The sequence below is a fragment of the Podarcis cretensis genome, assembly GCF_951804945.1.
Source record: "Podarcis cretensis genome assembly, chromosome: 6".
NCBI classification, from domain to species: domain Eukaryota; kingdom Metazoa; phylum Chordata; class Lepidosauria; order Squamata; family Lacertidae; genus Podarcis; species Podarcis cretensis.
Window position 1 is genome coordinate 37,334,370 of NC_137175.1, and position 27,475 is coordinate 37,361,844.

General features: G+C 43.8%; 1 protein-coding gene across 1 annotated transcript; it reads right to left on the reverse strand.

The window, feature by feature from the left end:
* Window positions 1-1,600: 1,600 nt before the first annotated feature.
* Window positions 1,601-27,475, reverse strand: MOV10 (Mov10 RNA helicase; the record flags this gene model as incomplete). The annotated part of the gene is made up of 21 exons (XM_079982196.1): window positions 26,968-27,475; window positions 21,731-21,827; window positions 20,550-20,674; window positions 18,687-18,910; window positions 16,924-17,164; window positions 14,815-14,952; window positions 14,348-14,507; window positions 13,638-13,792; window positions 12,765-12,941; window positions 12,413-12,560; window positions 11,728-11,889; window positions 11,455-11,558; window positions 10,154-10,251; window positions 9,574-9,693; window positions 8,279-8,381; window positions 7,372-7,489; window positions 7,102-7,296; window positions 6,387-6,452; window positions 3,127-3,252; window positions 2,804-2,892; window positions 1,601-1,736 (listed from the first exon to the last, which is right to left on the reverse strand). The coding sequence occupies exons 1-21, from the start codon at window positions 27,099-27,101 to the stop codon at window positions 1,601-1,603; spliced, it is 2,916 nt and encodes a 971-aa protein (XP_079838322.1). The 5' UTR covers window positions 27,102-27,475.

Sequence of the window (27,475 nt, forward strand, 5' to 3'; positions counted from 1 at the left end):
GCAGTGTCTCATTCAATAACATAATACACGTAAATTCTAGAAGCTTTAATGACAATCCAGTAGAAAAAAACACCTGATAAAATCTGATACAGTCTCGGAAATGGGAAGGGTTTAAGATTTAAGGTTCATCTTCCCCCTGGTCCCCCAAAACAATTTCATGATAAACTTTAAATGCAGCTCGAAATAGAAATCTAGCTGTCAGTCTCTGAACCGCAAAAAGGGAGGGGGGGTTTCCTCCTGCCAGTTTCAAAAGGAGAGGTTAAGCCTCTGCACTCAGTGCCATTCCCAAGTCTTTTCTTAATTCTGATTGCTTTATAATCCAGCACATCTGCGTTTCAAACTAATACCAGTCCTTTCTCATACACCGCTGGACACAAAAGCAAGGAATGCAAAGAAGTCTTGCACAACAAGAAAGTGAATTTACACTGCATTAGGTGGATGCAGGTAACTGCACACTGCATTCCCTCTTGCACAATTAGGATTTCTTTATAAAATTCTGGCTTTAACCCCCTGAGATAAATAGTAATAGGGAGCTCAAACATGATTCATTTATAGCTGGGCCATCATCTGCTTTTTCAGTATGTAAACAGGAGAAATAACTTATTCAAGAATGCAGGCTGCAGTAGCAGTACCAAGATTTAAGACAGTACAGGTCCTCAGTGCTCATGTCGCCATTCTGGGTCCATTTGCTGCTGGATGTGACTCTCACCAGAATTGTTGCCTGCAGAGAAGGAAAACCAGAAGAGGTGAAGAGCAAAAGAAAGTGCATCCTTAGTTTGCCCTTGCTTCCAAATTGATCTGACATGCTCCAGTGCTGCCAGTTTATTGGTGGGGAATATGTTATAGCAGAAGGACCTGTGCTGCATTGTGAGGACTTGCCTAGCTCCAGCTGCCAGGACTTTCCTCTGCGCTCAAGCACCCATCATCTTGACAATGTGCAGCCCCTTGCACTGACAAGGCAGCCTTCAGGGTACTTAAAAGATAGGCACTTCTTTAAAATAAATACACAGGACTTTGTCCAACAAAAATCATTTATGCTATGTTATTTTGCAGTCCTTATTCCTCAAAATATATGAAGTGAGTTGCAGTCAAAGTCCACATTGTGTGTGTGTGTGTGTGTGTGTGTGTGTGTGTGCGCGCGCGCTTAGAAAGAAAGCAGGATTTCTAAACAATCAACCCCCCCCCCCAAATTTGGATGAAAATTGATGTTGAGCCCTTGCAGAAAATGTGCAAAAATAAAATTGAACATTGGCTTTGGTCAGATGGGTTTGTGGTTGAACAAAATGCTGATCTTTCTCTTTTTAAATAAAGCTGGGAGGTAGAAAGGGTGGCTTCTGCAACCCTATCCATTGTACAGCACACAGGAATTGAAAAAAAAATACAGCCATGGAAGTATTTCATCAAGATTCAGATGGTTGCATTTATTTTGGTAACTGCTCATCCACTCTCCAAGTCACAGATGGAACCCAGCAGAGAATTACTAGAACTGTCAACTGAGCAGCCTCCTTGGGCTGCCCCAACTCTGAAAAGGCTTTTCAGGTTAGTTGCTATGCATTTAGGATTACTATACATCCATGAAATAACTGGAGTCCAATTTAGATCACTTTAGCCTCTTACCTTCTGGCCTATTCAAGGAGAGAGAAGCGAGTTCTACCAGCACGTCATCCTCTTCATTCTCATCTTCCTCATACCAATATCCTCGGCATGCATTATTGTCCTTGCAATACTTGAGAAACCTAGGGGCGCCAATAAAATAGTAGTGTTAATGCCACCAGCCTGACCCATGAGCTTTAGAGGAAGTCAGAATAATTTTAAAAGGATATATTTGCGCTAAACCAGAATAGCCGAGGGGATTCTTGCTCAGACGTAGCTCACTGCTTCCTGAAATGGCCCATGTTCTAATTCTCAAGTAACCATTGGCTATGAAGTATATTTCAACATCAGTTCTTGCTTAAGGGTGTGCTGTGATTAGAATCGCATGTCCCCAGGACAGGGGAGCCACAGAGGTAAGCACCTACTTTGCAACAACAAAATCCCATGTTTAGTTCCTGGTATATCAAATACCTGGGCTGGAAAAGATTTTACATCGAGGTCTTGGTAAACTGAAGCCTGTCAGAGTAGACAACACCAGGCTATATGAACCAACAGTCTGATTCAAGATAGGGCACATTCATGTTCATAAAAAACCAAAGGTCTATATAAATGCAACACCTTGACAGGGGCAGGATGATCTATTCGCCCAGGCTACAGGCACAACCGTCGTGGCCGACTCTGGGGTTGCGGCGCTCATCACGCTTTATTGGCTGAGGGAGCCGGTGTACAGCTTCCGGGTCATGTGGCCAGCATGACTAAGCCGCTTCTGGCAAACCAGAGCAGCGCACGGAAATGCCGTTTACCTTCCCACCGGAGCAGTACCTATTTATCTACTTGTACTTTGACGTGCTTTCAAACTGCTAGGCTGGCAGGAGCAGGGACCGAGCAACGGGAGCTCACCCCGTCGTCGGGATTCAAACTGCCGACCTTCCGATCAGCAAGTCCTAGGCTCTATGGTTTAACCCACAGCGCCACCAGCGTCATGTAATGCTTATTTCCCCTAAATTGATTTTTGATTTTTGAATTTTATTGTTATTCATGTTTTTATACTGTATTTTATGCTGCTTTTACAATTAAGTGTTTTAAATTTGTTGTTAGCCGCCCTGAGCCCAGTTTTTGAACCGGGAAGGGCAGGGTATAAATAAAAAAATATTTTTATTATTATTATTATTATTATAAGAGGGTGTAGGAACTAGAGGGCAACACTTACTCGCTCCAGCACTGATCCTTGCTGAGAGTAGCCGGATTTCCTACAATTATCAAGAGTGCCTTGGCTCTTGTAATGGCCACATTGAAGCGCTGAAAGTGGAGAGAAGAAAAAGAAGAAAAATTAATCCACCTGGCCTGGCAGTAAGTGAAGATTACATTCAGAAACACACTATGGCCAAGCCAAGCCACAAACGGTACTGCTTCTCTCGCAATCTCTGGAGGGGAGGAACACAGGTGTAGTGTTTCTTGACCTGTCCTGGATCCCAAAGGAAAGGCGACAAGGGCCTTTCTGAAGATTATAGGATGATGTGCCCAGATTTGTACCTTGGGGTTCTGAAGGAAGCCTATACTGAACTCCTCATCTATATTGAAGTAATTGCTGCTGCTGCGCACTGTTGAGATGAGCACCACACGCCGCTCCTGGCCCTGGAACTCTTCAACACAGCCAACCTGGAGGGAGAGAAGAATAGCCAGATAACAAGGATTGGGAAAATAAATCTTCAAATCCCAAACTCAGGAAAGGCAAGCAGTTTAGCTTGGGGCCTTCTTCCTCCTGGTACTGAGATGCTTGATTCCGATCTCGCTGTTAAATGTTGATTATAAAATTTTCGCAGGAATATTGGCAAGTAGAGTTAAAAACATATGGTCAGAATATATCCATGGAGATCAGGCGGGCTTTCTGCCGGGCAGGCAAATGAAAGATAATATTAGAAATATAATAAATTCTATAGAATACTTGTCTGCCAGGTATGATAAGCAAGCCATAATGATGTTCGTGGATGCAGAGAAAGCATTCGATAATATAGTTTGGGACTTTTTACTAAAACAGCTAGAATATATGGAGGTCGGTATGAACTTCTTCAACGGAATAAAGGCAATCTATACGGAGCAAAAGGCCAAATTGATTATAAACAACGTGGTGTCAGAAGAAATAATGGTAGCAAAGGGTACAAGACAGGGTTGCCCACTCTCCCCGTTGCTATTTATAATAGTACTGGAAGTACTTCTGAACTCAATAAGACAAAATAAGAAAATAAAAGGGATTAGAATTGGTCAAAATGAATATAAAGTTAAGGCGTTCGCAGACGATTTAGTAATAACAACAGAAGACCCGCTGAACTCAATAAAAGAGATACTGGAAGAACTGGATCAATTTGGTAAGGTGGCTGGTTTTAAGTTAAACAAAAGAAAGACTAAAATAATGGTGAAGAATTTAGATTCGAAGGCAATCGAGGAATTACAACAACAAACAGAAATAGAAGTGGCCAAAAAGGTAAAATATCTAGGAATATGGATAACCCCGAAAAATATAGACCTATTTAAGAATAACTATGAGCAGGTATGGAAAGAGATAAAAAAGGACTTGGAGAGGTGGGGGAAGCTGAGATTGTCATTCTGGGGTAGGATAGCTTTAATCAAGATGAACGTTCTCCCGAGAATGTTATTTCTGTTCCAGAACTTACCGATAATCAAGGGCACTAAGATATTTAAAGAGTGGCAAAGAGGAATCTCAAAATATGTCTGGCAGGGCAAAAAACCAAGGATTAAGTTTAAATTGTTAACAGAAGCTAAAGAAAGAGGGGGATTCGCTCTGCCAGATCTGAAATTATATTATGAGGCATCGTGCCTTTGCTGGGTGAAAACGTGGATAAAATTGGAAAATAAGGAACTATTAGACCTGGAGGGGTTCGACAACAGAGCAGGATGGCATGCGTACCTATGGCAGGGGAAGAGGAAGCACAAGGGTTTTGCAACGCATATTTTTAAAGGCCCCCTAATAGAAGTTTGGGAGAGGAATAGATTTTTACTAGAACCTAAAGTACCACACTGGCTATCCCCATTGGAAGTTATGAGCGTGAAAAAAGTAAACATGAGAGGTGATTGGATAACTTATGAACAATTGTTAACAAAAGTAGGGGGGACATGGAAACTGAAACCATATGACCAGGTTAAAGAAAAAGTCTATGATTGGTTACACTATTTCCAAATAAACGAAATGTTTAGACAAGACGTTAAAGAGAGAGGATTCGCGGATAAAGAATCTAAATTCCAGACTGAAATAATAAACAATGATTATAAAATTCTTTCTAAAATGTATAATATGCTATTAGAGTATAACTTGATAGATGAGGAAGTGAAGTCTGTGATGATTCATTGGGCAAGGGACATCGGCCATAATATATACTACGAAGAATGGGAGAAACTCTGGAAAAAAAATCTTAAATTTACAGCTTGCATAACGTTAAAAGAGAACCTCATGAAGATGTTTTACCGTTGGTATTTAACACCTGCAAAATTAGCAAAAATATATAAAACTTGTAATAAATGCTGGAAATGCAGGGAAAAAGAGGGATCCTTCTTCCACATGTGGTGGGACTGCAGAAAGGTCAAAGGCTTTTGGGAAAGTGTATATAATGAAATGAAAAGTATATTAAGATATAACTTTGGGAAAAAGCCGGAGGCTTTTCTGCTAGGCCTAGCAGGAAGTGATATAAAGAACAATGATAGTAAATTCTTCCAATATGCAACAACAGCCGCAAGGGTCCTATTGGCCCAAAATTGGAAACAACAGAACATACCGACGCTTGAGGAATGGAGAGCAAAACTACTAGAATACGCGGAGATGGACAGATTGACGGGGAAAATTAGATATTTAAAAGACCAAAGGTTCATTGAGGATTGGGGGAAATTTGTGGAATATCTGGAAAATATAAGTGAAGGTCAGATAATGCTAGTTGGGTTTAAAAAAGCTCTGTGAAAAGGTTGGAATATTGTCTAAAGAGAAAAAGAAGGAAAGAGAAAATAATGTCAATATAAGCTAGGATTTGTGTGAATTTGTTAAATTAGCGTATGGATGATTTCAGGGGAAGCTGAAGGAAGTCTTATAGAAAGAAATCTGTGATAACAAGGCGTAAATTGTTTTACTTTCTTGTTTGTTATGATTTAAAAAACAATAAAAATTATGCAGAGGAAAAAAAAAGAGATGCTTGATCCCGCTGCCCTCCAGATGTTGCAGGACAACCGCTCCCATCAACGTAGATAATGGCAATGCTGTAGTTGTAAGTCAATCACCATCTGGAGGGCATCTTCAGGAAGGCTGAGGAAAACTCCTGCCTGAAAGCCAATCAGTGTAGACCAGGGTATTCCAATCTTGAGTCTCTAGCTGCTTTTGGACTACAATTTCCATCATCCCTGGCCACTGGTCCTGCTAGCTAGGGATGTAGTCCAATAACAGCTGGAGAGCCAAATCTGGAAGGCCCTGGTGTAAACAATACCGAGTTAGATGGACCAATAGTCAGATTCCATATAAAGCAACTTATTGTGTTTCTGTCCTTGATGCAGTGCTTACTCTGTTCCCACAGCACTTGTGATGTAAGAAGGCATACTTCATCATACAAAACCTCACTTGGGAACTTTTTTGGACCATATGATTAGCCACTGCTGGACACACAAGTGGCAGAACAGATGGATTTTTGGTTGGGTGCAGCAAAGCTATTCTTATTTAAGATGCACCACATCTGATGTGGATATATATCCAAACCATTTCTCCCTCGGCACGACTGGCAGGAAAACTTAAGTCTCACCTTTAGTTCCTTGATATCGTTCACACCCTTTAGTTCCAGACCAATGGCTTTTCTTATCTTCTCCACCTGGGAGAGAAAAGCAAAACCAGTTATTTGTGCACCCCCTCATTCTTATTGTTCAATTCAGTTTCTATCAGGCAAGAATGCTGCACGTCTGCTGCCTAATGCCCTTAGCAAATGGATGAATTCCTTTGGGCCACTAAATAGGAATGGTGGCTTCAGAAATCTTCCCTGCCACAAATGGGCAATGTAGCCTTTCATTCTCTGTTGATGCAGTGGGAGTAACTGGTCTGATATTCCTGGTAGAGATGATGGGAGTGGTGCAGGAAGGATTCAGACCCTGGGCAAAGGCTATATTATATTGGCCCTGCAGTCACTGCTACCTTTAGCAGAAACCCAGGACATGATGGAGCCTCGAGGTTACACAGCACAACTATTCACAGCATCCACATGGAGAATGCAAGACACATGACTAGCTGCAACCACCCAAAAGCAAGTTATATGACTGCCACACCACATTTTTAGCTGCTCCAACCGTAACAGCCATGGCATCTGTCTACAGCAGAGTGCATCCTTCCACTGACCACATACATGCATATAACGAGTTGCAACCACATAAGTTGGAGGACAACTTGGCCAGTGAAAAGGCTCTAAGTTTCCATGACTCCTGGAAGGGAATCTTGTTCAGTGAGCTGGGACCAACAGAAGATCTCACCTGCTTCCTGTATGGAGTGATGACTCCAATCTCTTTGGCGGAAATGCGAGACATGCCTTTCTTGCCCTGCTCCTCCAGGAGCAGTTTTTTGAGGTAGTCAGTCAGCACTTTCACCTCGGCTGTGTTGAAAAACGAAGGGCTGTTCCCTTCACGCTGGTCTTCCCCGCAGACTCCGTGAAAGATGATGGGAAACCCCTGCAAGGAGAAAGCACGCCGACTCAGCTGTGCTCATGCCTATGGCAGAATTCCCAGGTGCCTACCGCTCCTCACCTGCTTCACCAGCTCCTTCCATTTGCAGTAGGACTCAGTGATGAGGCGGTTGCCATGCTCCTGCAGCTCCCCATCATAGAACTTATCATTGGGGAACTTGAGGATGGTAGCATGGGACCTGGGGGGCAAGGAAGACAATAATTTAGCACACACAAGATCCTTTGGACCATGGCAAGTCACTTTCCTCTTATGCTCATAATAATGCAATGCCACATTACACAAAATGGGCCTACTGGTGCTGCAGCAGCGTTTGAACCTTTTCACTGATACAAATGGTAAATGGGTGGGCCTCCTTGTCATGCCATTTGTAAATAACTTTCACAAGTTGGCAGGAGCTGAGTGTGTGAAGGTAAGCGAGTGCTTTTCTTTTTAGGAAATGGGCCAAGAGGCTGTGGGAGAGGCAAAACTTGCCTCTGTGTAAAGGCCATCCCTCTGAAAAGGAAAGGGTAGTAGTAGTTGTAAAACACGACGTTTACAGACTGCAATTTGTAAAAATGTGTTAGATGTCACTATTCTTTGAAGGCAGTGGCTTCCTTCCATGAAATGGGTCTATAAACATCTGGGATCCAGACCTGAATCTCTCATTCCAGTCCCTAGTTCAAGTCACTCTTCTGATATCTTACCCTCAAGTAAAATAAACATTTTGTCTGTGTTTTAGGGCAAGAAGATCATTGTTTAACAGTAACTGGCAATCTTTCTGCATTAGTATAAAGCATTGGCTGGCCCCACTTCTGCTATAGTCTCTTAAGAAGCTGGCCCAGTCCACTTATCAACCTGAATTGGGAAGACAGAACCCAGGAATACCACTCAGGTCAACCTAATGCTGTGTTACATTAAATAGGCAAGATCCATACAGGCACACTTGTGCGCCACCTGCTGGAATCCTGAGGCAGAGCAGTGAATGTACCTGTAGTTGCGCAGCAGCTTAGTGACAAACTGTGGATTGTAGCTCCCATCCTTCTTTGCGTACAGTGAGTTTTCATGCATCAGCCGCTCCAGCAGGGAAAGTCCTATAAGAGCCGAGATGCTGCTCAGAGCTTCCAAATGAATGCAAGGGACTGGGGCTGGGAACTCTCTTATCTATCCTTTTCTAAACCCTTTTTCAGAACAGTAAAGGTAAAGGTAAAGGTACCCCTGCCCGTACGGGCCAGTCTTGACAGACTCTGGGGTTGTGCGCCCATCTCACTTAAGAGGCCAGGGGCCAGCGCTGTCCGGAGACACTTCCGGGTCACGTGGCCAGCGTGACATCGCTGCTCTGGCCAGAGCCAGAGCCGCACACGGAAACGCCGTTTACCTTCCCGCTGGTAAGCGGTCCCTATTTATCTACTTGCACCCGGAGGTGCTTTCGAACTGCTAGGTTGGCAGGCGCTGGGACCGAGCAGCGGGAGCGCACCCCGCCGCAGGGATTCGAACCGCCGACCTTTCGATCGGCAAGCCCTAGGCGCTGAGGCTTTAACCCACAGCGCCACCTGCGTCCCCTTTCAGAACAGTGCTAAGGCCCAATTCATGCGCCTGTCCTGCAGCACAGTTGCTACTAAGAACAAGAACGATGCGGGTGCAACCTCAAGAAGGGCAAGCCATTTGTGTGAAGCACGCTCACATAATTTGAGTCAACTTGCAAAAATCTCTCGGTTTCAGAATGTTTTGTTTATGCACTTAACATAATTGCCAGCTGTATGGTACAGTTTTGCAGAAACAGCTCAAGAAGCACCAAGGAAGCTGCTTCTTACTGAGCCTGGACCAAGGGTCCATCTAGCTCAGGACTGTCTACACTGATTGGCAGCAGCTCTCCCACATTTCAGGCAAGCGTCTTTCCCAGGCCTAATCTGGAGATGCCAAGGATTGAACCTGGAACCTTCTGCAGGCAACCCCCATTCTCTTATCACTGAGCTTGGTTCTTCCTCAACTTGCCACATGGGTTGCATCCGCTGCAACAACTGTATTGCTGGCATTGCATGAATCGAGCCTAGAAGCAGACTGTTCAACAAGGAAGGAGTCCGCACAGAGACTCCTTTGGTCGAATTAACCATTGCCCACTTAAAAACCCACTAGGAAGATTTCAGCACAGAGCTCAAATGATTTATGCTCCTCCTCCTCCCTACCTTAATTACAGATACCTCAACTTGCATGAAATGCCACGCAAAGCAAAATAAAATACATGTCAGTGGGTTTTTAAAAAATTGCTACCTGCTCCTTACTCACCTAAGCCATGGTCCTTAGCCAGAGGAGACCTCAGGATTGGTCCCAGTTGCTGGGGATCACCTGCCAAAACCAGCTGACCTCCTTTAGCATTAGTCCTTGGGTCCATCATGGCTAGGATGCCTAAAGAAAGAGGAGAAAAAGACAGGGCTCTAGCCATTTGCTCAGTCTGGTCCATAAGCAGAGTCCTGGGGCTTGAACTTTAATCTGCTTTCCCCTAAAGCAGAATAAAGCTTAGAACTACAGAACTGACTAGACCTGGAATGTGTTTTGGGAAAGGCAGCCTGATCATCAACAGCGGAAGCAAATGCAGAAAGCAAACAAGATAAGCTAACTGCTGTTTAAAATGAGTGAAGGACGTTTTAGGAAGAAACATTTCGATTCAGGGCCTTCCAGAACTCTGGGGGCTGAACATAGTGAAACATGCTAGCGAGAACATACATGACAAGGCAATTGCCCCACAATGAACCCTGTCAGTTTAGTGAATAAAATGAAAGTTTGCATTCTGTTCCATTAAAAACCAGCATGTTAAAAAAAACGTTTCCCACAGAAATGACAATCCTTTTCAGGGTAGAAAACGCACCTGCAATGGCAATCAGGCTCTGAGGTTCCTCAGCATGACCACTCTCATCGATGAAGACGTGAGTGAAGTGTCCCGGAGGGAACTGAGCATAGACCACCCTAGCCAGGAGAAACAAAAGGGAGCACAGGGAGGATATCTGACTTCCCAGCTAGAGGACAACCACATCAAGTGGCCATTTAACAGAGGAGTCACATGGAAGATGGAGGAAGAAGCTTGTTTTCTGATGTCCCGGAGGGTAGGAACAGAATCAGTGGGTTCAAATTGCAAGAAAGGAGATTCCGAATAAACATTAGGAAGAACTTTCTGATGGCAAGAGCTGTTCGCCAGTGGAATGGACTGCCTTGGAAAATGGACTCTCCTTCATTGGAGGTTGTTAAGCAGAGGTTGGATGGCCATCTGTCACCGATTCTTTAGCTGTGATTCCTGCACTGCAGGGCAGACTAGATGACCCTTGGTGTCCCTTCCAAGTCTGTGATTCTATGTAACATGGCTGCCACCAAAAATGCCATTTCTGTTTTGGTCTGGATTCCATTCACATGGTGGCAAACAGCAGTTATGTGGCATCCTGAGTACTAAACCAGGGCCTTCAGTAGCAGCTGTGTCACTATGGTCTTAACTCTGGTTTTAGGTTTCACAGGTAGCAATGTAACATGCCCAGAAGAAAGAATTGTGCTTCAGAGTGGTGTCTTGGTGAATTGCATCAACTGACAACTAAAACATTTTCTCTCAAAAATAGCTAATAAAGGCCATTTTGGCTGTGAGTCCTGGAATACCTGCTCCCTTCCTTGCAGACCATTTCCACCTGGCTTGGGAGGGCAAAGTCCTGACTTACGCCAGCTGCAATACCTGAGGGCTGTTATTTAGGGATTTTTTTTTAGGGGGGGTGCTGCTGCTGCTATTGATTATTTTTTCTATCTTTATTTTAGATCTTATTATGATTCACGTGGAAATGTTTAACGTGGTTGTGTATTTTTCAATGTTTTATTTATTGCTTAGGACTACTTTATGCTTGTAATTATGTAACTTTTTATGTTGTAAGCGGCCTTGAGCATGGTTTTAACTAAGGAAAGGCGGAACACAAATAAAATGATGCATGTATTTATGTATTCCATCTCCTTCAGTGGTGACTGGCAAAGAGAATGTGAAAGGGTTTATTTAAAATTTTGTGGCAACAATGGTAACAAAACAGTTTTCCATCCAAACATATTATGCCTTCCCCACTACATATGCAAACACATACAGATTTTCACTTCTCACCTATTCACATTTGTCATTTTTGAATGATATCTGAGCCTTCTTACCTTCCTGCTGTTATCAGGGTGGTGATGATCACTCGGTAGTTTTCTAGAATCTCCCTGCTAGGAAAGACGGGAGAATCCAGTTTCTTGTCCCAGTTACAGACATGCTAGAAGCAAAAACAGGTATTAGGCATAAGCTGGGCTCTAGCAACATCCTTGTTCACCTTGTATCCGAGAAGGAAGAGGGTACTACAAGCTTACTACCCTGAGAGGAGTGAATAAAGAACCCTAGGTAGGACAGAACATTTAGCTTGGACACATGAAACTAGTATATACCTTGATATCCTCAGGGATGGTGCGGTAATCCCTGCTGCTAGCATTCATCCTGTAGATTTTCCTGCTGTCCACATGTTTCAGGAGGAGGTGACAGAGCAGGTCAGAGGCACTGTTGGAGGGGGCGCAGGCAAGCACGTGGGAACCCTCAATATGCTTTAGTACCTGAGTAGAATAGGGAAATAATACTGGGGGACTGGTGGCCAGCCAAAGAAAACACTTCCAGGCTTATAAGGATTGGTAGCATTCAGAGGACTCAAGAATTACCCTGAGACTGGTCCAGACTTGCAGGATGCAAGATTGGGATGATAACAAACCAGTTAGGTTTCTGCAAGATTCTTGAATTAGGTGAGTATCCCAGTTCCATCATTTCAATACTCTTAAGCAAGTCTATTTCTCTCCCGCATTTAATAGTACAGTGGTACCTTGGGTTAAGAACTCAATTCGTTCTGAAGATCTGTTCTTAACCTGAAACTGTTCTTAACCTGCAGCGCCACTTTGGCTAATGGGGCCTCCTGCTGCTGCTGCACCGCGGCTGAACGATTTCTGTTCTCATCCTGAAGCAAAGTTCTTAACCTGAGGTAATATTTCTGGGTTAGTGGAGTCTGTAACCTGAAGCATCTGTAACCCGGGGTACCACTGTATACTCAATGCTAATCTAATCACAGTGATCAATTTCTCTCCTCACCTGATTAATGGCCTCCACCATAGTGACTGTCTTGCCCGTACCTGGTGGCCCAAATATAAGGTATGGGGCTGGTCTGGACATGCCTGCTACCACCTGACAGACAGCTTTCACCTGCTCTTGGTTGCTCTCCAGTTTCCGGTCATATAATCTGAAAGAGTGAGTGGGAAGAGTGAGTGAGAAAAAAGAAGAGGTACCAAAGCGCAGGGCAAAGAGAAAGTAAAAAGGCACGTTCATACCACATACTCATATGAACCCTCAGCTCTAAGACCTCCATAAAGTTAGGGCATTTCCATGGCAGAAAGGGACCTTTGTCCACTTCCAATCTCTCCCTGCTTCCTTTCCATACACTCACTTGAGCAGCTGACCGGCAGTGAGTAGAGAATGTCCCAGTGAGAAAGTTGGGAATAGCAGGTTCTGAAGTTGCCTCTCTTGGGCAAGGTCAACGGCACGATGCTGGACTCGTAACGGCAGACGACAGAAGGTGAAGTTCACATCAAACTTCATTTTATTGATGAAGCGAGATGTCAACCTGGGAAAAGGAAAGGGTGCTGAATAAATTACCAACAAGCTCTGGGCATCACTGATCTCAGGTCACTCTTGCAGGCTACCAATTTCCACCAACCTTTCTAGCTCCAACTTGCATACCCTTCCCCCACACAATACCACCTGCTGAATCCATCCGCTTGAGAGCCACCTGCTGCCAATTCAGGCCAATCATAAAGTCAAACTATCCAACTACACTGCTTTCTTTCCCTTTCAACTACTTCCATTTCCCCCTTAACCTTCAGGGCAATCCCACCCCCAACCCGCTTCAGCCATTCTTCAAAAGGCTACAGACCAAAACTGCTCCACTTCATCTGCTGGTCCCACCTGACCTGCTGGAACTAATGAATTTGCTTTCCAGTACTGTCTACCAACCTCCTGGACTTTGCTTCCCCTTCTTTCTTTTGCCTGTCTACAATATTGCATCTCTTGAGTTTTGTCCATCTGATGGTGTCTCTAGCAAGTGAAAATCTAGGTTTGACAGCTCCTGACCCAAAGGATATCCCTTTGCTTTTAACAGCCAAGTGATGAAGAAAGGCAGAGCAGGTTCTGCAATGTTGTGAATTACATCTGCTACATGTCCACAAAAACAAAATTACAAGTAACCACACCTGAGTTGGAAATCTTAATTCCATTTTCAATGGAGGGAGGTCTAAACAAAGCCTCAGGCCGGAGGACTCACCTGTCAGAGAAGCCCAGCTTGAGTTTATCCCATTCCACAGCATGGACATAGCCCTTGTATTGGACAATTGGGTGCCGTTTGCGTTCTTCAGCCAATGTTACTAAAATATGATCACCTCTCAGGACTGATGGGCGGTTCTCGGCCACACCAGGTGCCTAGAGCAGAAAACAGAACCCAGTCTGAGAGGCAACCATGCCCTTTTAACTTCATGCTCCCAATAACTACCTGAAGAGGGGAAGGCGGCATCTTGCACACAATCTGGTCCTTTCCATTGGTGCCTCCTCAGCTGACTTCTACATTGACTTGCTTGCCCCCTTCCTGCTCTCCAACTTGTTCACCTCTACCACTCTCTTCACTGCTCAGCACTGAATTGACATGTTCCTCCTCAGCACCAAAGGAAAGGGGCACCATGAAGTCCTTGAGATCTCCTCTCACCTCCCCAGGTACTGGAAACAGCTGAGGTATTCCTCAGCTCCTCCTAGTGTCCATCAGCGGAGAGGCGCTGGGATCTTAATGTGCTGGGAGGGGAAAGGTTGTGTGTGTTTTAGTGTGGATGGCAGGAGAGGGGAGCCCAGGCTTGCCAGCAAGTGCCCCAACCCACACTACATGCAAGCCAAAGCCCAATCCACATCCCTGATCTAACTGCTACATATGATTCACACAATATGAGAAACTCTCTTCTCTAAGAGAACTCTTTGTCTGCTGCTTACCGTCAGGACAAGAAACGGACTATTCTTGTCTGCTTCCATGCAAACATCGGACTGATCGTATCGATGAATGTCCACCTCCATTTGGATCTCCTCTAAGTAAAGGAGCAGATGAAACTTCTTACTGTAGTTGTCAAACTGCAAGGCAGCTTTCAGGTCGCTCCTATGGAAATGAATCATAGTATCAAATCAAATTTAACCTTCTCAATTCATGAAGTTGGAAGGAACCTCACTGGTTACCTGGTCCAACTTCCTGTCAATACAGGAAATCAACTACTGCAGCAGCATCCCAAACCAGGAAATGCACTGAACCCCCAACAGGTAGCCATCCAACTTCTGCTTATAAACCTCTAAGGAAGGCGAGTCCACCACCTTCCAAGGGAGTTTGTTCCACTGTTTAACAGTTTGTAAAAATATAGCAATATGCACTTAATAAGGGAAGAAACATTGGAGGAGGGGGGCGGTCTTACCGGAGCTGTGCAATCTTCTCATGGGTGCCATCTTTGGGTGCGTGACCATTATTCATGCATTCTACCTGATACTTCAGGTCTTTTGGGTAGTTGTAGTGCTGCAGCGGTATTTTTTGCTCAAGGTCATAGTTCAAAGTGCTAGAGGGCAAAAAGCAGTGCAAGGTTTTATTGATTAATGTCACGTGTAACAGGACAACCCCCAGTTGTAGCAATGCTAACTCCCGTATAGCATGTAAGCTGTCAATCTGAGCAGCAAGCAAACAATTCCAGTTGCCACCAAGCAATACTTCACTTTCTCTCACAGGAGAATTAATTCAATGATACAAAATCAAAGGGCGTGGCACTCTCACCCTCTGGTGACCCACCACCTCCCTTTGGTGTTGACCCTTATATGTTTGGCCTGCTGTCCTGCAGAAGCCCTCTTATCTAGTCTGTGGGCTGGGAGGCAAGTCAATTAATTGCATCCGTTTGCACTTGCCTCAGGAGTCTCCTGACTGCTAGAGCAACCAGTAAGTACATGTGTGCAGCTGCAGTGCTTGTGGCATGAGCAGCGGCTGTGACAGTTTCCTCAATTTGCAGATGTGCTCATAGGCCCCCAAAGGTTGCTGATTCCTGGTATAGAATGTTAGGTTCTGCACAGTCTCCCTGTAGGCAGTCTGCATCCTTTACTTGCAAGTTCAACAATGCCCCACAAATTCCCAGAATGGGCAATTGCAAGGAAGATCCAGGAAACTCTCAAAGCTCTACATGGATGGCCAAATTCACAGAAGCATGTCAACCTCTTGATGATTATACCAAGTGGTTCCTACCATTTGTGGAACAATAACCATAGATCAAACACTATAGACAGTGCTTTGATATGCAGTGATGCAGATAATTCGAAGTGAGGTGGTATATTTACAAGCAGCAGCTCCTTCGACTCCCCCCCATTGTAGGAAAAGCCTGGAATATGGACAATGCCATCAACTGACAGAGACTAGAAGAGATAGCCATAAAAATTTATCTGTATTATAATTGTACCTTTCATTGTAAGCTGCTTTGAGAGCAAATATCGGTAAAAAAAAATGTATCAATGCACAAGTTAAAATTTCACCTGACATTTCAGACACAATATTATCTCTTTCTGCGGATGCCATCTACATGTTTGAGTCTCACTGGATGAGAAGTGGCTGAGGCAGAGCTTTCCAAACTGTGTGTTGCAGCACATTAATGTGTCGGCTGCAGTGTGTAGGTGTGTCACGTGAACACTCCCCGCACTCCTCCCGGGGCTGGAAAGAAGTTAGTTTAACCTCTGGTTTGCTAGTAAAACTGAATTACTGTATCGCAAATGATGCATGTCTAAAAATTGTGTCACCAACATGAAAAGTTTGGAAAGCTCTGAGCTACATACACATGCATGAATCAATCAACCCCCCACCTAGATAGTTCATGAATGACTTATCTCAAGGAAGATTTAGGAGGTAGAATGAGGTGAAGACTTTGGAATGCTTATGGAAGGACATAAATAAGCAAGAGGTCTAACTCTATCTGAAGTCCAGCTCCACGCAACAACTCAGATGTTGCCTATTACAGTCATACTTTGGTTCCTGAATGCCTTGGTACTCATACGTTTTGGCTCCCAAACCCGGAAGTGAGTGTTCCAGTTTGTGAACGTTCTTTGGAACCCAAACCTCTTATGTGGCTTCTGATTGGCTGCAGGAGCTTCCTGTAGTCAATCAGAAGCTGCACTTTGGTTTCTGAATGTTTTGGAAGTCAGACAGACTTCCAGAACGGATTGTTTGACTTCCAGTGTATTTATTTAGCACTGAAAGAAAGCTAGGTGCTGTACAGCGTCAAGGTGAGTTTTTTTAGAATCTACATCAGCTGGGAAAGACATCAGAAAGGAAAACACTTAAGAAACTGAGTAATTCAAAGTAGGTAGGAAGGAAGGAAGGAAGGAAGGAAGGAAGGAAGGAAGGAAGGAAGGAGTGTTATATGGCAGGAGAAAAACAGCTAGGAGACAGCAAGACTGGTTAAGGACAGAGTTCTTAAAGAGTATAAATTTGAGAAGTGGTTTGACAAAGAAGGAAGCAAGAGAGAACACAACACTAACAGAGAATCCCCACGTACTTTTTTGGTGCAATGCCTTCCACTATCTCAACTTCCTGTGGCTTGTGCAGTTTGGCTTGGTATGGCTTGTAAGGTGCTGAGGGAGCCAGCTGTTCTTCTAATTTACTGTGAGCAACAGCAGACATGAAACGTCCAATGATGAAGCGTCCAGTCTGCGCACTATCAAACTCAAACATCATGGTGACAGGAAAGTATCCGTAGTCCTTTGTCTGACAGCGCACTCGGATGCTATACGTTTCTCCTGAAAGTAACAAAGCCTCTTAACAGTACAAGCTATGAGGAGGGAGGAGGGTGCCTGTTTCTCAATCTTTCTAGTGTAATTCCTAACAACAATATCTGAAATCAGGGGACTGAGATACATGCCCCTCCAGAATATGTAATGCAATTTATTAACTGTTAACAGATCATCTGGTTTTAAAATGGATCAAGTAAACAGAAAATGTTAATGGTTTGTGGTAACTTATTTTATATTTCATCTAGCAGAATATAAAATATTTGCTTCTTGAACACACACAAAACATGCTAGGAATTTTTTTGTGTGTGTGCTTTTATGTGTCATCTTAAAGGTAGTGATAGGAAACAATTTAATTTTTATTTTTTTAATTCTGGAGGAGGATGAGGGGCAGCCAATACGGTTTCTCCACATAGTTTTGATCAGATTTTCCCTTTCACTACCATGGTGGTTTCAATTCCATGAAACTGAGGGAAAATTTGTTACCAAAAAAGAACAAGACCCTTTTTGTTTTCTCCACCAATTTTAAAAAAGCACCTCCCCACCAACTTTAAAAAGTGCATAGCAAAAACTTTCAACCTATTTGGCTGCAATTTGGCAGGATTCTTACCTAGGGATACCTCTCATATCTGTTAATTTTCATAACAACTGCCCAAATAATGTTAGGAGAGATTAACTCTTCCAAACAGTAAAGGCTGCCATTATCCTTCTGTAATTTGGCAGGATTCATCCCCTCAGGAGGGAGAAAAATATATAAATTTTAAAATATGCCCAGCACAAAATCCCCATAATCTATATCTTTATTATCTGCTAGGCTTTATCCACTCAGAAGGGTTAATATGCCTGCAAATTTCATCCACTTCTGTCAAAAGGTAAAAAATGGGTGAAATCCATATAATGAAAAGGGGGAAGAATTAAGCTTAGTTTCTCTGAAGTAGATTCTGCCTTGGACCCCAAGCCAAACCACAGACCGTGGCAAACTGAATCAGGGTCTAACTCAATCTGACCCTCGATTCATTTTCAATGACATTTCAGACACTGCCCCACACCCACCAGCACCCATTTAGTGACATACTCTGAAACTTCCAAGAAAATATATATCAACAACAATACTGTTAATATATATCAATGACAATACTGTTAATATATATCAATGACAATACCAGATTTCTAGTAAAATAATAAATATAAAAAAGATATAAAAGGCTTATGATATATTTTTTGTGCTAGACAAGTCGTTTCACAGTCCATTCAGTTTGGGTGAGAAGTTGCTTGAATAATTTGTAAGTTGGTTGTCTCTGCACTGGCACTACTTTCCCTTGGAGGCTCACTAAAGCCCAAGTTGGAGCATATTTCACATGAATGGAAACACTTTTTGAGCTGACTTTTGGGGTTTTAAGGGGTTTCAACAATATTTTTGCAACTATTTAATTGGACGGTAGTGAGATATTTTACATATCTCATGGTTACCCAATTTAATCCCCTTCAATGGGTTAACCAATACATTTCAACAAATAAGCACATAAGTTACCTGGCTGTAATTTCACAGGTAGCTGTTTATAAGTAAAGGTAAATTCACGACGTCCACGTAGTTTTCTGAAACTCGTCAGCGTCACTTCATTTTCTCCATTATTTTGTACCTCGATTACAATATTCTTTTCTTCATTTCGAGATACATGCAACCTGATTTTACCATTCTCCCCATCACAACTCGAAACAATGTCCACTCCATGCTTCTTGGAGACAAATTCGGCTCTAGGGAATTGAAATAGCAGAGTAACAAGTTCCTAAAATATTCTACCCTATATACACATCTGCAATTGCTCCGAGATAATGCCCCATGTTCTAATGTGGAGTTATTCAGAGGGTATCATTGATATTCTAACATTATCGTACAGCAGGAAGTAGAAATAATGACCCAGTATCAAAAAGAGGAACTGAACCCATTACAGCAACACTTTTTAATGCCAACCAAATCCGCACTAAGCCCTGAAGTTCACTGGGTGACCTCAGGGCCAGTCACTGGCTCTCAGCCTTAGCTACCCTCACAAGATTGTCGTGAGGACAAAATGGGGAAGAGAACTATGTATGCCACCTTGAGCTCCTTGCGGGAAAAGTGGGATAAAAATATAACAAACAAACAGCAGCAGATAGTCTGACATCACTTATCCATGCCAAAGTTTTCTCCAGGTTAGACTATGGTAGAGTGTTGTGCATGTCTCTGAAGGCTGCTCAAAAGTACACTTATCTAACAACTTCATCCAGCACTAAGCAGGATTGGATATTATTATCATATTTTGCCTCTATAGCACAGTGAATCCAATTTTAAGTACTGAGTCATAATTGGCTTTTTACATTCAAAGGCCTTGAAAGTTTAAGATCAGGATACTTGTGAAGGCCCTTCTGTCTTCATAAGACCTTCAGCTGAGGGGCCCCTGGGAATGCCCCTGCTATTTGCAATGTGACTGGCTTCTTGACAATCTTGGATTTAAAATGTTGCTTTCAAATTTTATTTTCTTGCAAGACCATATTGAGCTCCCTGCTCTGCCCAGCTTTTGTGAGAGTTAAGGTAAAGACCAGAATTTTTTTTCACATCCCCAAGGCTGCATGTATACTATGACACACATACACAAATCCAAATTCTGTGCAAATATAAATAACTTAAAGGTAAAGGGACCCCTGACCATTAGGTCCAGTCATGACCGACTCTGGGGTTGCAGCGCTCATCTCGCTTTATTGGCCGAGGGAGCCAGCATACAGCTTCCAGGTCATGTGGCCAGCATGACTAAGCTGCTTCTGGCGAACCAGAACAGCGCACAGAAACGCCGTTTACCTTCCTGCCAGAGCGGTACCTATTTATCTACTTGTACTTTGACGTGCTTTCGAACTGCTAGGTGGGCAGGAGCAGGGACCGAGCAACGGGAGCTCACCCCGTCGCGGGGATTTGAACCACCGACCTTCTGATCGGCAAGTCCTAGGCTTTGTGGTTTAATCCACAGCACCACCCGCGTCCCTATAAATAACTTACCCTGCACTATGTAAATTAAGGACATTTGCATTTCCCATAATTTATTGCACTTGCTCTAGCCTTAAGCGAGGAATAAGGGGCTAGATGGCTTCTGATTATCTACCCCTAGTGAGCTAGTCAGAGTGAGCTCACAGTTTATGTTTTCAAGTTTATTTCCACAGCAAAGAGGGCCGAAAACTTTTTCTTAAATGAAGATGAAGATTCCAAAGTTTCTGAAAACAAGGGCCAACCCCAGCCCGATTTTCAGTTATGTGGTAGGACTGGGGACTCGGGAATGCAAAGACCTATCTCTGAAATGCAGAGTACTAGAAAGTTGTGCTCACACACAATCCCAGTCTTTTAAGTCTTCATCATCTCTTTCGTTACCTGTCCTTAGCACGTGACCTGCGAGGAGGTGGGGCAGCACCTGGGCTTTGGTCCTGGTTAGGCTGATCTCCAGCATCATAGCTTGGTCTCCAGTACTGATCAGTAAACTTTACTTTTTTCTTTACCTACACAAGGGGAACAAAGTGTAGTGACCATGAACAACTGGAAGACTCCGAGAATAAAGTTCATAGCAGGAAGCAGGGAGTTCACAATGGGTCAAAAAACATACTTTGGATTCAATACAATCCAACTTCAGAAGGAGCCTTCTCAAAGTGCCCCACCATTGGGGGATATTTTCAGTAGAACCCATCTCTACATACTAGATGGAAACTTGTGTTCAGGGCTGCGTATCCTCTCTGGTTTAAAACAAACAAGAACAAATCCAAGACTTTTGCAGCAAGATTAACTCTGATTCCGTGTCAAATAATCTAAGTACAGCTACTTGTATAAATTACTGATTTGCATATATTTTCTTTGTTCTGCTTTTGGCAGCTTCTTGCTCAATGGAAAAGGGTTTAGCACAGCAATTAAGGGAGAAGCAGACTCGAGAATGGAAAAAGTTGTTGGGCCAGCCAGCCTGTCCTATATAGAAGGAATTGCCGGATGCTAAGTGAGAACAACAATGCATTCGACTCAGCCCTGTCTACACTATTTGGTAGCTGCTTCCTGGAGTCTCGGGCGGAGGCTCTTTCCAATTAACAGCCTTGAAATGTGTCAATGGCAGGTGCCAGTAAATTAACTGCGTGAATTCTGTGTTCCCTTAGTTTTTGTGGGCTTGTGGCTTCTGAGGCTTCCCTGTCACAGAAAATCTGGGTACAAGGGTGGCTTGGTTTCTTCCTTCCCAAGAATGTAAAACGGAACCATAATTTTTTGACATGGTACAGTCAAACAAGTTGATTTTGCTGTCTAAAGAGCTGAAATGGATGAATTAATAATATATGGGGACACCACTGTTATTGTTCAAGTAAACTGAGAAAGATTTACATTTTTAAAAATGTGTAAAGCAAAAGAGAGAGTGGGAGAGGGTAGACCCTAAAGATATACAGTACTGGGCCTCCATACCACCTCCCACTTTAACAGGCCTCAAGAGACATATGTTTCAGTCTCTCTCAGGCCTAGTAGCTGCTCAAAACAATGTATCAGACGAGGAGTCAAAAATCAATAAGATAATCATCTCTCACCCTTCCAAACATCACAGAGTCCTGATGGAACCCAGCAAGGCCAAAGCGCCAGAGTGCATAGAGAACAGCCGAGAAGTTAGGTCCTCTAACATCCTCTCTGCCAACACAAGAAACAGAAAGAAGACAGTTATTCAACAAAGGAAGCTAAACTGAGCAGGACTATTCTGATGGATTAACATCTAATTCAGTACACATAGGAACTCCCCTTTTCCAATACAGTTGATAGAAGGGATTTTTCCCCTAGTAAGTTCTTGCATCACTGCAGCAGGAAAAACTACAAATCTTCTGCCTTCATTGTATTTTAAAGGCACAAGAGCCTTGCCTTGCCCTGAATGTGTAGGCAGTCACAAATCTGCTGGCCAAATACATCTGCTGTGTATTTATGTGTGAAACTTGTTTGTCTTTCAGGGTTCATCTAACTGCTTTTTGTCCCCTTTTAAAGTTCCTCCTAATAAAGTTCCTTTGTTATCAAAGCAGAGAGAGTACTGTGGTAAACTAAAAGTCCAGCAAATTTTTTTGTAGAATAAGCTTTTGTGAACTTTCCTGATGAAGGGGACTCTAATCCACAATTAATGGGATCATAAATATGTTCATCTTTAAAGGTACCACAGCTCAATTGTTGCAAAAATCATTGTGCAATTGTTGAGTTTCTGTGCAACTTCTGAGTACCGTATTTGGCTTATATTCTGAATCTGTTTATTTATAATGTTTCGTTGAGAAGCTTATACATTAAAAGCATGACATTCAAATCAATGAACAAATACCACAAATTGGTAAACAGCATATGCATCTTGGTATACAGTTTATATTTTCTGGGATGACTGTCTACATATACCTGGTTAAACTACTTTCTGCTCTCCATTAGGATTTCAATAAAAACTTAAAAGTTTGTAGCAGCAGCTTGGGCAGTTTTCATATAAACTGAGTGTAGAAGAGAACCATTATTGTTTTGTTTACTCATCTCCTTTGCCTCATGTCCTACTTGTAAATTTAGACAATTGTGTCTTACATACTTGGGATTTCCTGGGAAAGAAAGACAGGATTAACCAACTGTTTTAGAATGCCAATTTTGTTGTACTGTTACATTTTGGATAATTAAAAAGTTAGGATTTCTTTTTTAAAAGACAGGGTGGGATGAGAGGAGCTAACAGGCCTGGAGAACATGAACCAAACAATTCAGGCAAATATTCAGAAATGTAAGAGTCGCTTCCCAGGCTCTTCAGAATACAAACCTGGGAAAGTTCAATGTGACTTTTCCCTCTCCTTGCTTACTGAGCCTAGACAAACTCCCTTGCAAATGACCTTGAAAAACGAGCCTTTTCCTATCAGACAAATTCCAAAGGAGCAGCCAAAACAAAAAAGCAATCTTGTGCCATTATGTGTTTTCTTTACTGTGCTGCGACTCCCTACCCCACACACTTTTTTTAACATTCCAAGAATCTGAACTTAGCTACTCATTGAAAATCCTGTGCATACAAGTCTTGCCAGGAGCTAACCAAAGTACAGTCATACCTCAGGTTTCAGATGCTTCAGGTTGTGTTTTTTCAGGTTACGGACCGCCGAAGCCCGGAAGTACCGGAACGGGTTACTTCCGGGTTTCGGCGGTCGCACATGCGCAGAAGCGCTGAATGTGGGTTGCAAATCCCGCACGGATCACATTCGCAACCCGAGCGTCCACTGTGTTTCTTTGAAGTGTATTTCATTTGGCACAGAACAGTTCAGGTAAATTAGGAGAAGCTGCTTCAAGCCATTAAAATATTTGGGGAAGGCTAGCTCAGTGGCTGTCAGGGCTGTCTGAAGCATATGCATCGCCAGGGTGCAAAGATCCACCTGGCGCCCCCCCCCCCCAGTTGCTCAGTCCCAGGCATGCAGGAGGGTGGAGCCGGCCGGCCGTCTCAGTGTCTTGCTGGCTCAGTCACCCCGAAACTCGTGACGCAGAGCCACCCGCAGCAGAAGAGCCTGCCGCGGCACTCCAACCAATGGGCGGGCTCTTCCCCGGACTCAACTCTCGGACCCCAGACTCTTGGTCTGGCACCCCTGAGAGCCCGGCACCCTACACCCCTAACGCCTATGGGTAAGGCGGCCCTGGTAGCTGTAGTCCTCAACCTGAGCAGTACAGTATGGGGAAATTTTGTTGTTGTTTCTTACAAGCTCCGCTTCCCGTGCTGCATCAGCAGCCCTGAATTTGAGTGCTAAAGTGCCTGTAAAACTGAGGTGGGAAGGGGGGGAGATTTCAGGGCTTGATGAGCCAGCTGGTCCCCAACTTGAGTGGAAGAGTGCAGGGAGGGAAGATTAATAAACACTCTGTATTCAAAAGTGAGGTGCAGGTTGTGCAGACAGCAAATAAATAAATAAATAAATAAATAAATAAATAAATAAATAAATAGATAAATAATAGATTATTTCTACCCCAGCCACTCTAGGCGGCTTTCAACAGAACATTCAAAACAGAATAAAACTTCAAATATTAAAAACTTCCCTAAACAGGGCTGACTTCAGATGTCTTCTAAAAGCCAGATAGTTGTTTACGGTATTTCCTTGACATCAGAAAGCTACAGACGAGAAATATTTCTGGGTTAGCCCACGAAGTAGAGCAAGGAACTCCTTGCAGAGCATCTCCTCTGTGTGCTGCCTGGGAAAGCTCTTGGGAGGAAGAGAAAATTTGTCCTCACACCTTTCCACTGTGAGCATACAATAAACAGAACAAACAATAAACTGTTTGCTAAGCAGCAGCTTGGTTCCTTGTTGTTACCTGACATTTTCATGCTGCTCTCTTCAATCAGGTTAACTGACAGGTTTCTCTGTCCTCTCTTCAGGGTAAAATGGCTTTTCGCTAGCCTGTGATGGCAGTTTGGGGATTAAAAGGCTACCTCAGCTGGAGGTAGTGAGCAGGCTGTCTAGCTTTTCTCTTCTTACCTTAGAACTAGGTTGTTGCTCGGGAGATTTACTTTCGATTTTTCTAATGCTCTGCTTATAGGGGAGGATTTTGCGCATACACAATGCTCAGTGTAAGTCGTCCCATCCCCATCCCCCCATGAAGAGCCCTCCAAACATACAGAAACACCTATCTTGTCTGTGGATACCCCACTCCTTTTCATTTCCACATTGCTGAAAAGGAGAAGGGAGGTCTTAGGCCCAGTTACCTCAGAGTGTCCTAGGCCCAGTTACCTCAGACTAGAATGGTCACATACTTTTAGCAGCTTAAACCTTGACCATTTATAACAGCCTTCCTACCAGTAAGACAAACAATGTTATTTGCACAGATAGGATTCTGTTCTGAGGAACACTAATCATTAATCTTTTTAAGGCATGGCACAGCTTGGTCCCTTTTGCTCTTTTTCTACAATAAATTCCACCTTCTAGAAATTACAACATCTGAAAGTGACCCTTTGGTTCTCCTCCAACAAGTTCACCAATTTCCAAACCAAACTCTAATTCTCCAGCCACATTCTTGTGCTCCCAGATTCTTAAAAACACCCTCTCAGGGGATGCCTACACTATCTTTTAAAACATTCTTCTCATTCCATTCCCCCCCCCTAAAAAAAATATTACAAATGTGAGCGCAGTAGAGAAATTCCTTTCCAACATCCAAAATGGTCATTTAAGAAAATCGTCCCAAAGAGGGGAAATTGCTTTTTTTAAAGCAGTTGTCAGCCTATGAGCAATAGTCCACTTCTATCTGATGCATATCAACACAACAGTCACTGTAAGCAGCTTCAAAGAGGAAGAAATTGGCTTGTATCCAATGAGCCAAACTATGCGGCTTCCCCATCCCACCTAACTCATCTATAAAATCTTTGAACAATCTTTAGCGTCTTCTGCCTTTTCACCATCCGAGACTGCGCCTCATTGTAACAGAGAACTCTCGTGTTGCCATTTCCACTTCCTATTTTGGTCATTTCCCAATGGCCTATTTATTGAGAATTTACCCCAATTTCTTTGAATAAAGTTTGTGGGGAGGTTAGATGATGCGAATGAATCGGGCTGTTGTATCAGAAAATTGTTAACCCCACACTTTCCAGTGCATTTTCCTGTCACTTTCCTCATTGCAAAATGTCCTGTTTTGGTGGGGTAAGGACTCTGGTCACACGCAAGTGTCAAAGCCTGAATTTGCAAGTACTTTATTGGCTCCCATCCCCAAAAAGTGACTGTCTGCAAGTGCCCAATAACTCCATCAGCTACACTGCACCACTAAACCACAAATGCACAATTTTCATAGGGAGTCCTGGGTGTTGTTGGGTTTGTTTGAGCACTTGTGTGTTCATTTCTGTTGCGTATTTTAGAGCATGAGAACTGGGAGAGTGAGGTGAACAGAACAAAGTTGTGTATTGAGAGCTTTATTTTGGGAATATGGGAAGAATTTATTTTACCCGCCTTCCTAACCTCAACCTACCCAACCGTAGCCACGTCAGACCATGAGAATCCTGGGAACTGTCGTTTAAGGTGTTGTGAATTACAGGCCTGGGATGGGCAAACTACAGTTCCCATAGTTCCCTTTTTTATTATTTTGGGTGGGGAAGGGAATGTAATTTGAAGGTCTGGTACTTTACAGAAAACATGGCTGTAGGCTGCTCTGAACCCACCAGAGAAGGCGATGTTTAAAGATCAACAGGAAAAGCTTGCCGTCCAACTTGCATGTTTCAACCAAACCATTCTGAAACCGGTCTACTTATCCTGGAGGCCAACCCATCCAATCTTCTCCTCGGGGCCCTTCCTTTCCTTCGCCTACTACCCTTCCTCTGAGCACCGTCTGACTCCCTCCCTTCGACCCCACATCCTTGCTCCATTTTTCTTGTGTTTCTCCTCAGAACCTCCTTCTCGAACGCTAATATGTAAGGCTGAACAACTGAGAGAAGCCACCCCAGCCTTTTCCCTCCCCTCGAACACGGCCGTCTGTAGTACACCGACGTGCCCCATTTTGCGCCACGGATGCGCCTTTGCGCTGCGCCGAGAACGCAGCCGCTGCTGCTTGCCAAACTCAAAAAGGAAAGGCGTCGGGGCGCGCGAAGTTCCGCTCCACCGAGGAGACCCAGAGGCGAGTTTGAATGAAGCGAGAGGCCCGGGGGAGGGGTCCCACTTTGGGCAAGCCTGGGCTTGCTGCTCAGTAGGGATTCCAGCGCTTTCCCCTTCATTCCAAAGCCAGGAAGCCGAGATGAAAAGCCTCCTGCGCGGCAGAGATGCTGGCCGCTCCACCATCCTTGAACCTCTCCCGCCCCCCATCGCTCTCGTCTACTAACCTGTACCGAAACTCCTGATTGTAGATCGCCGTCAGCTCTTTTTTGTTGCTCACTTTTTCCTTGCCAGACTCCTTTAGGAACTGCAGGAACCGCTCTCCGATCTCCTTATTCTCCCTTACGGTGCGTTTAGGCATGGTGCTCGTTTCCTCGCCTCCGCTCCCACCAACAAGCTCCAGCAAATCCGCCTGCCCGGCTTCCCCCTCCGCCTGTGAAATGATCCAGCCTGCAGCTTACCTGCTTGCAAGACTATCGGCTCTGAATCGGAAGAAACGAAACTGAAAGCTAATGGCCCAGGCTGACTCAGGCTCCTCGTCGGCCTGGGAAGGGTGGAGACAAACCAATCGCCTCTTCCCCTGCCAATCCAAGGATTCAGGCTTGCTGATGGTTTTCCTTTTTTTTTTTTTTATCAGTCCACCCATGGGGTGGGGAAAGAAATAAGGAAGGAGGGGAAAGCACAATTCTATAACCTGAGCTCAATGGTCGAACGCTTAGACGTGGAACAGGTGAA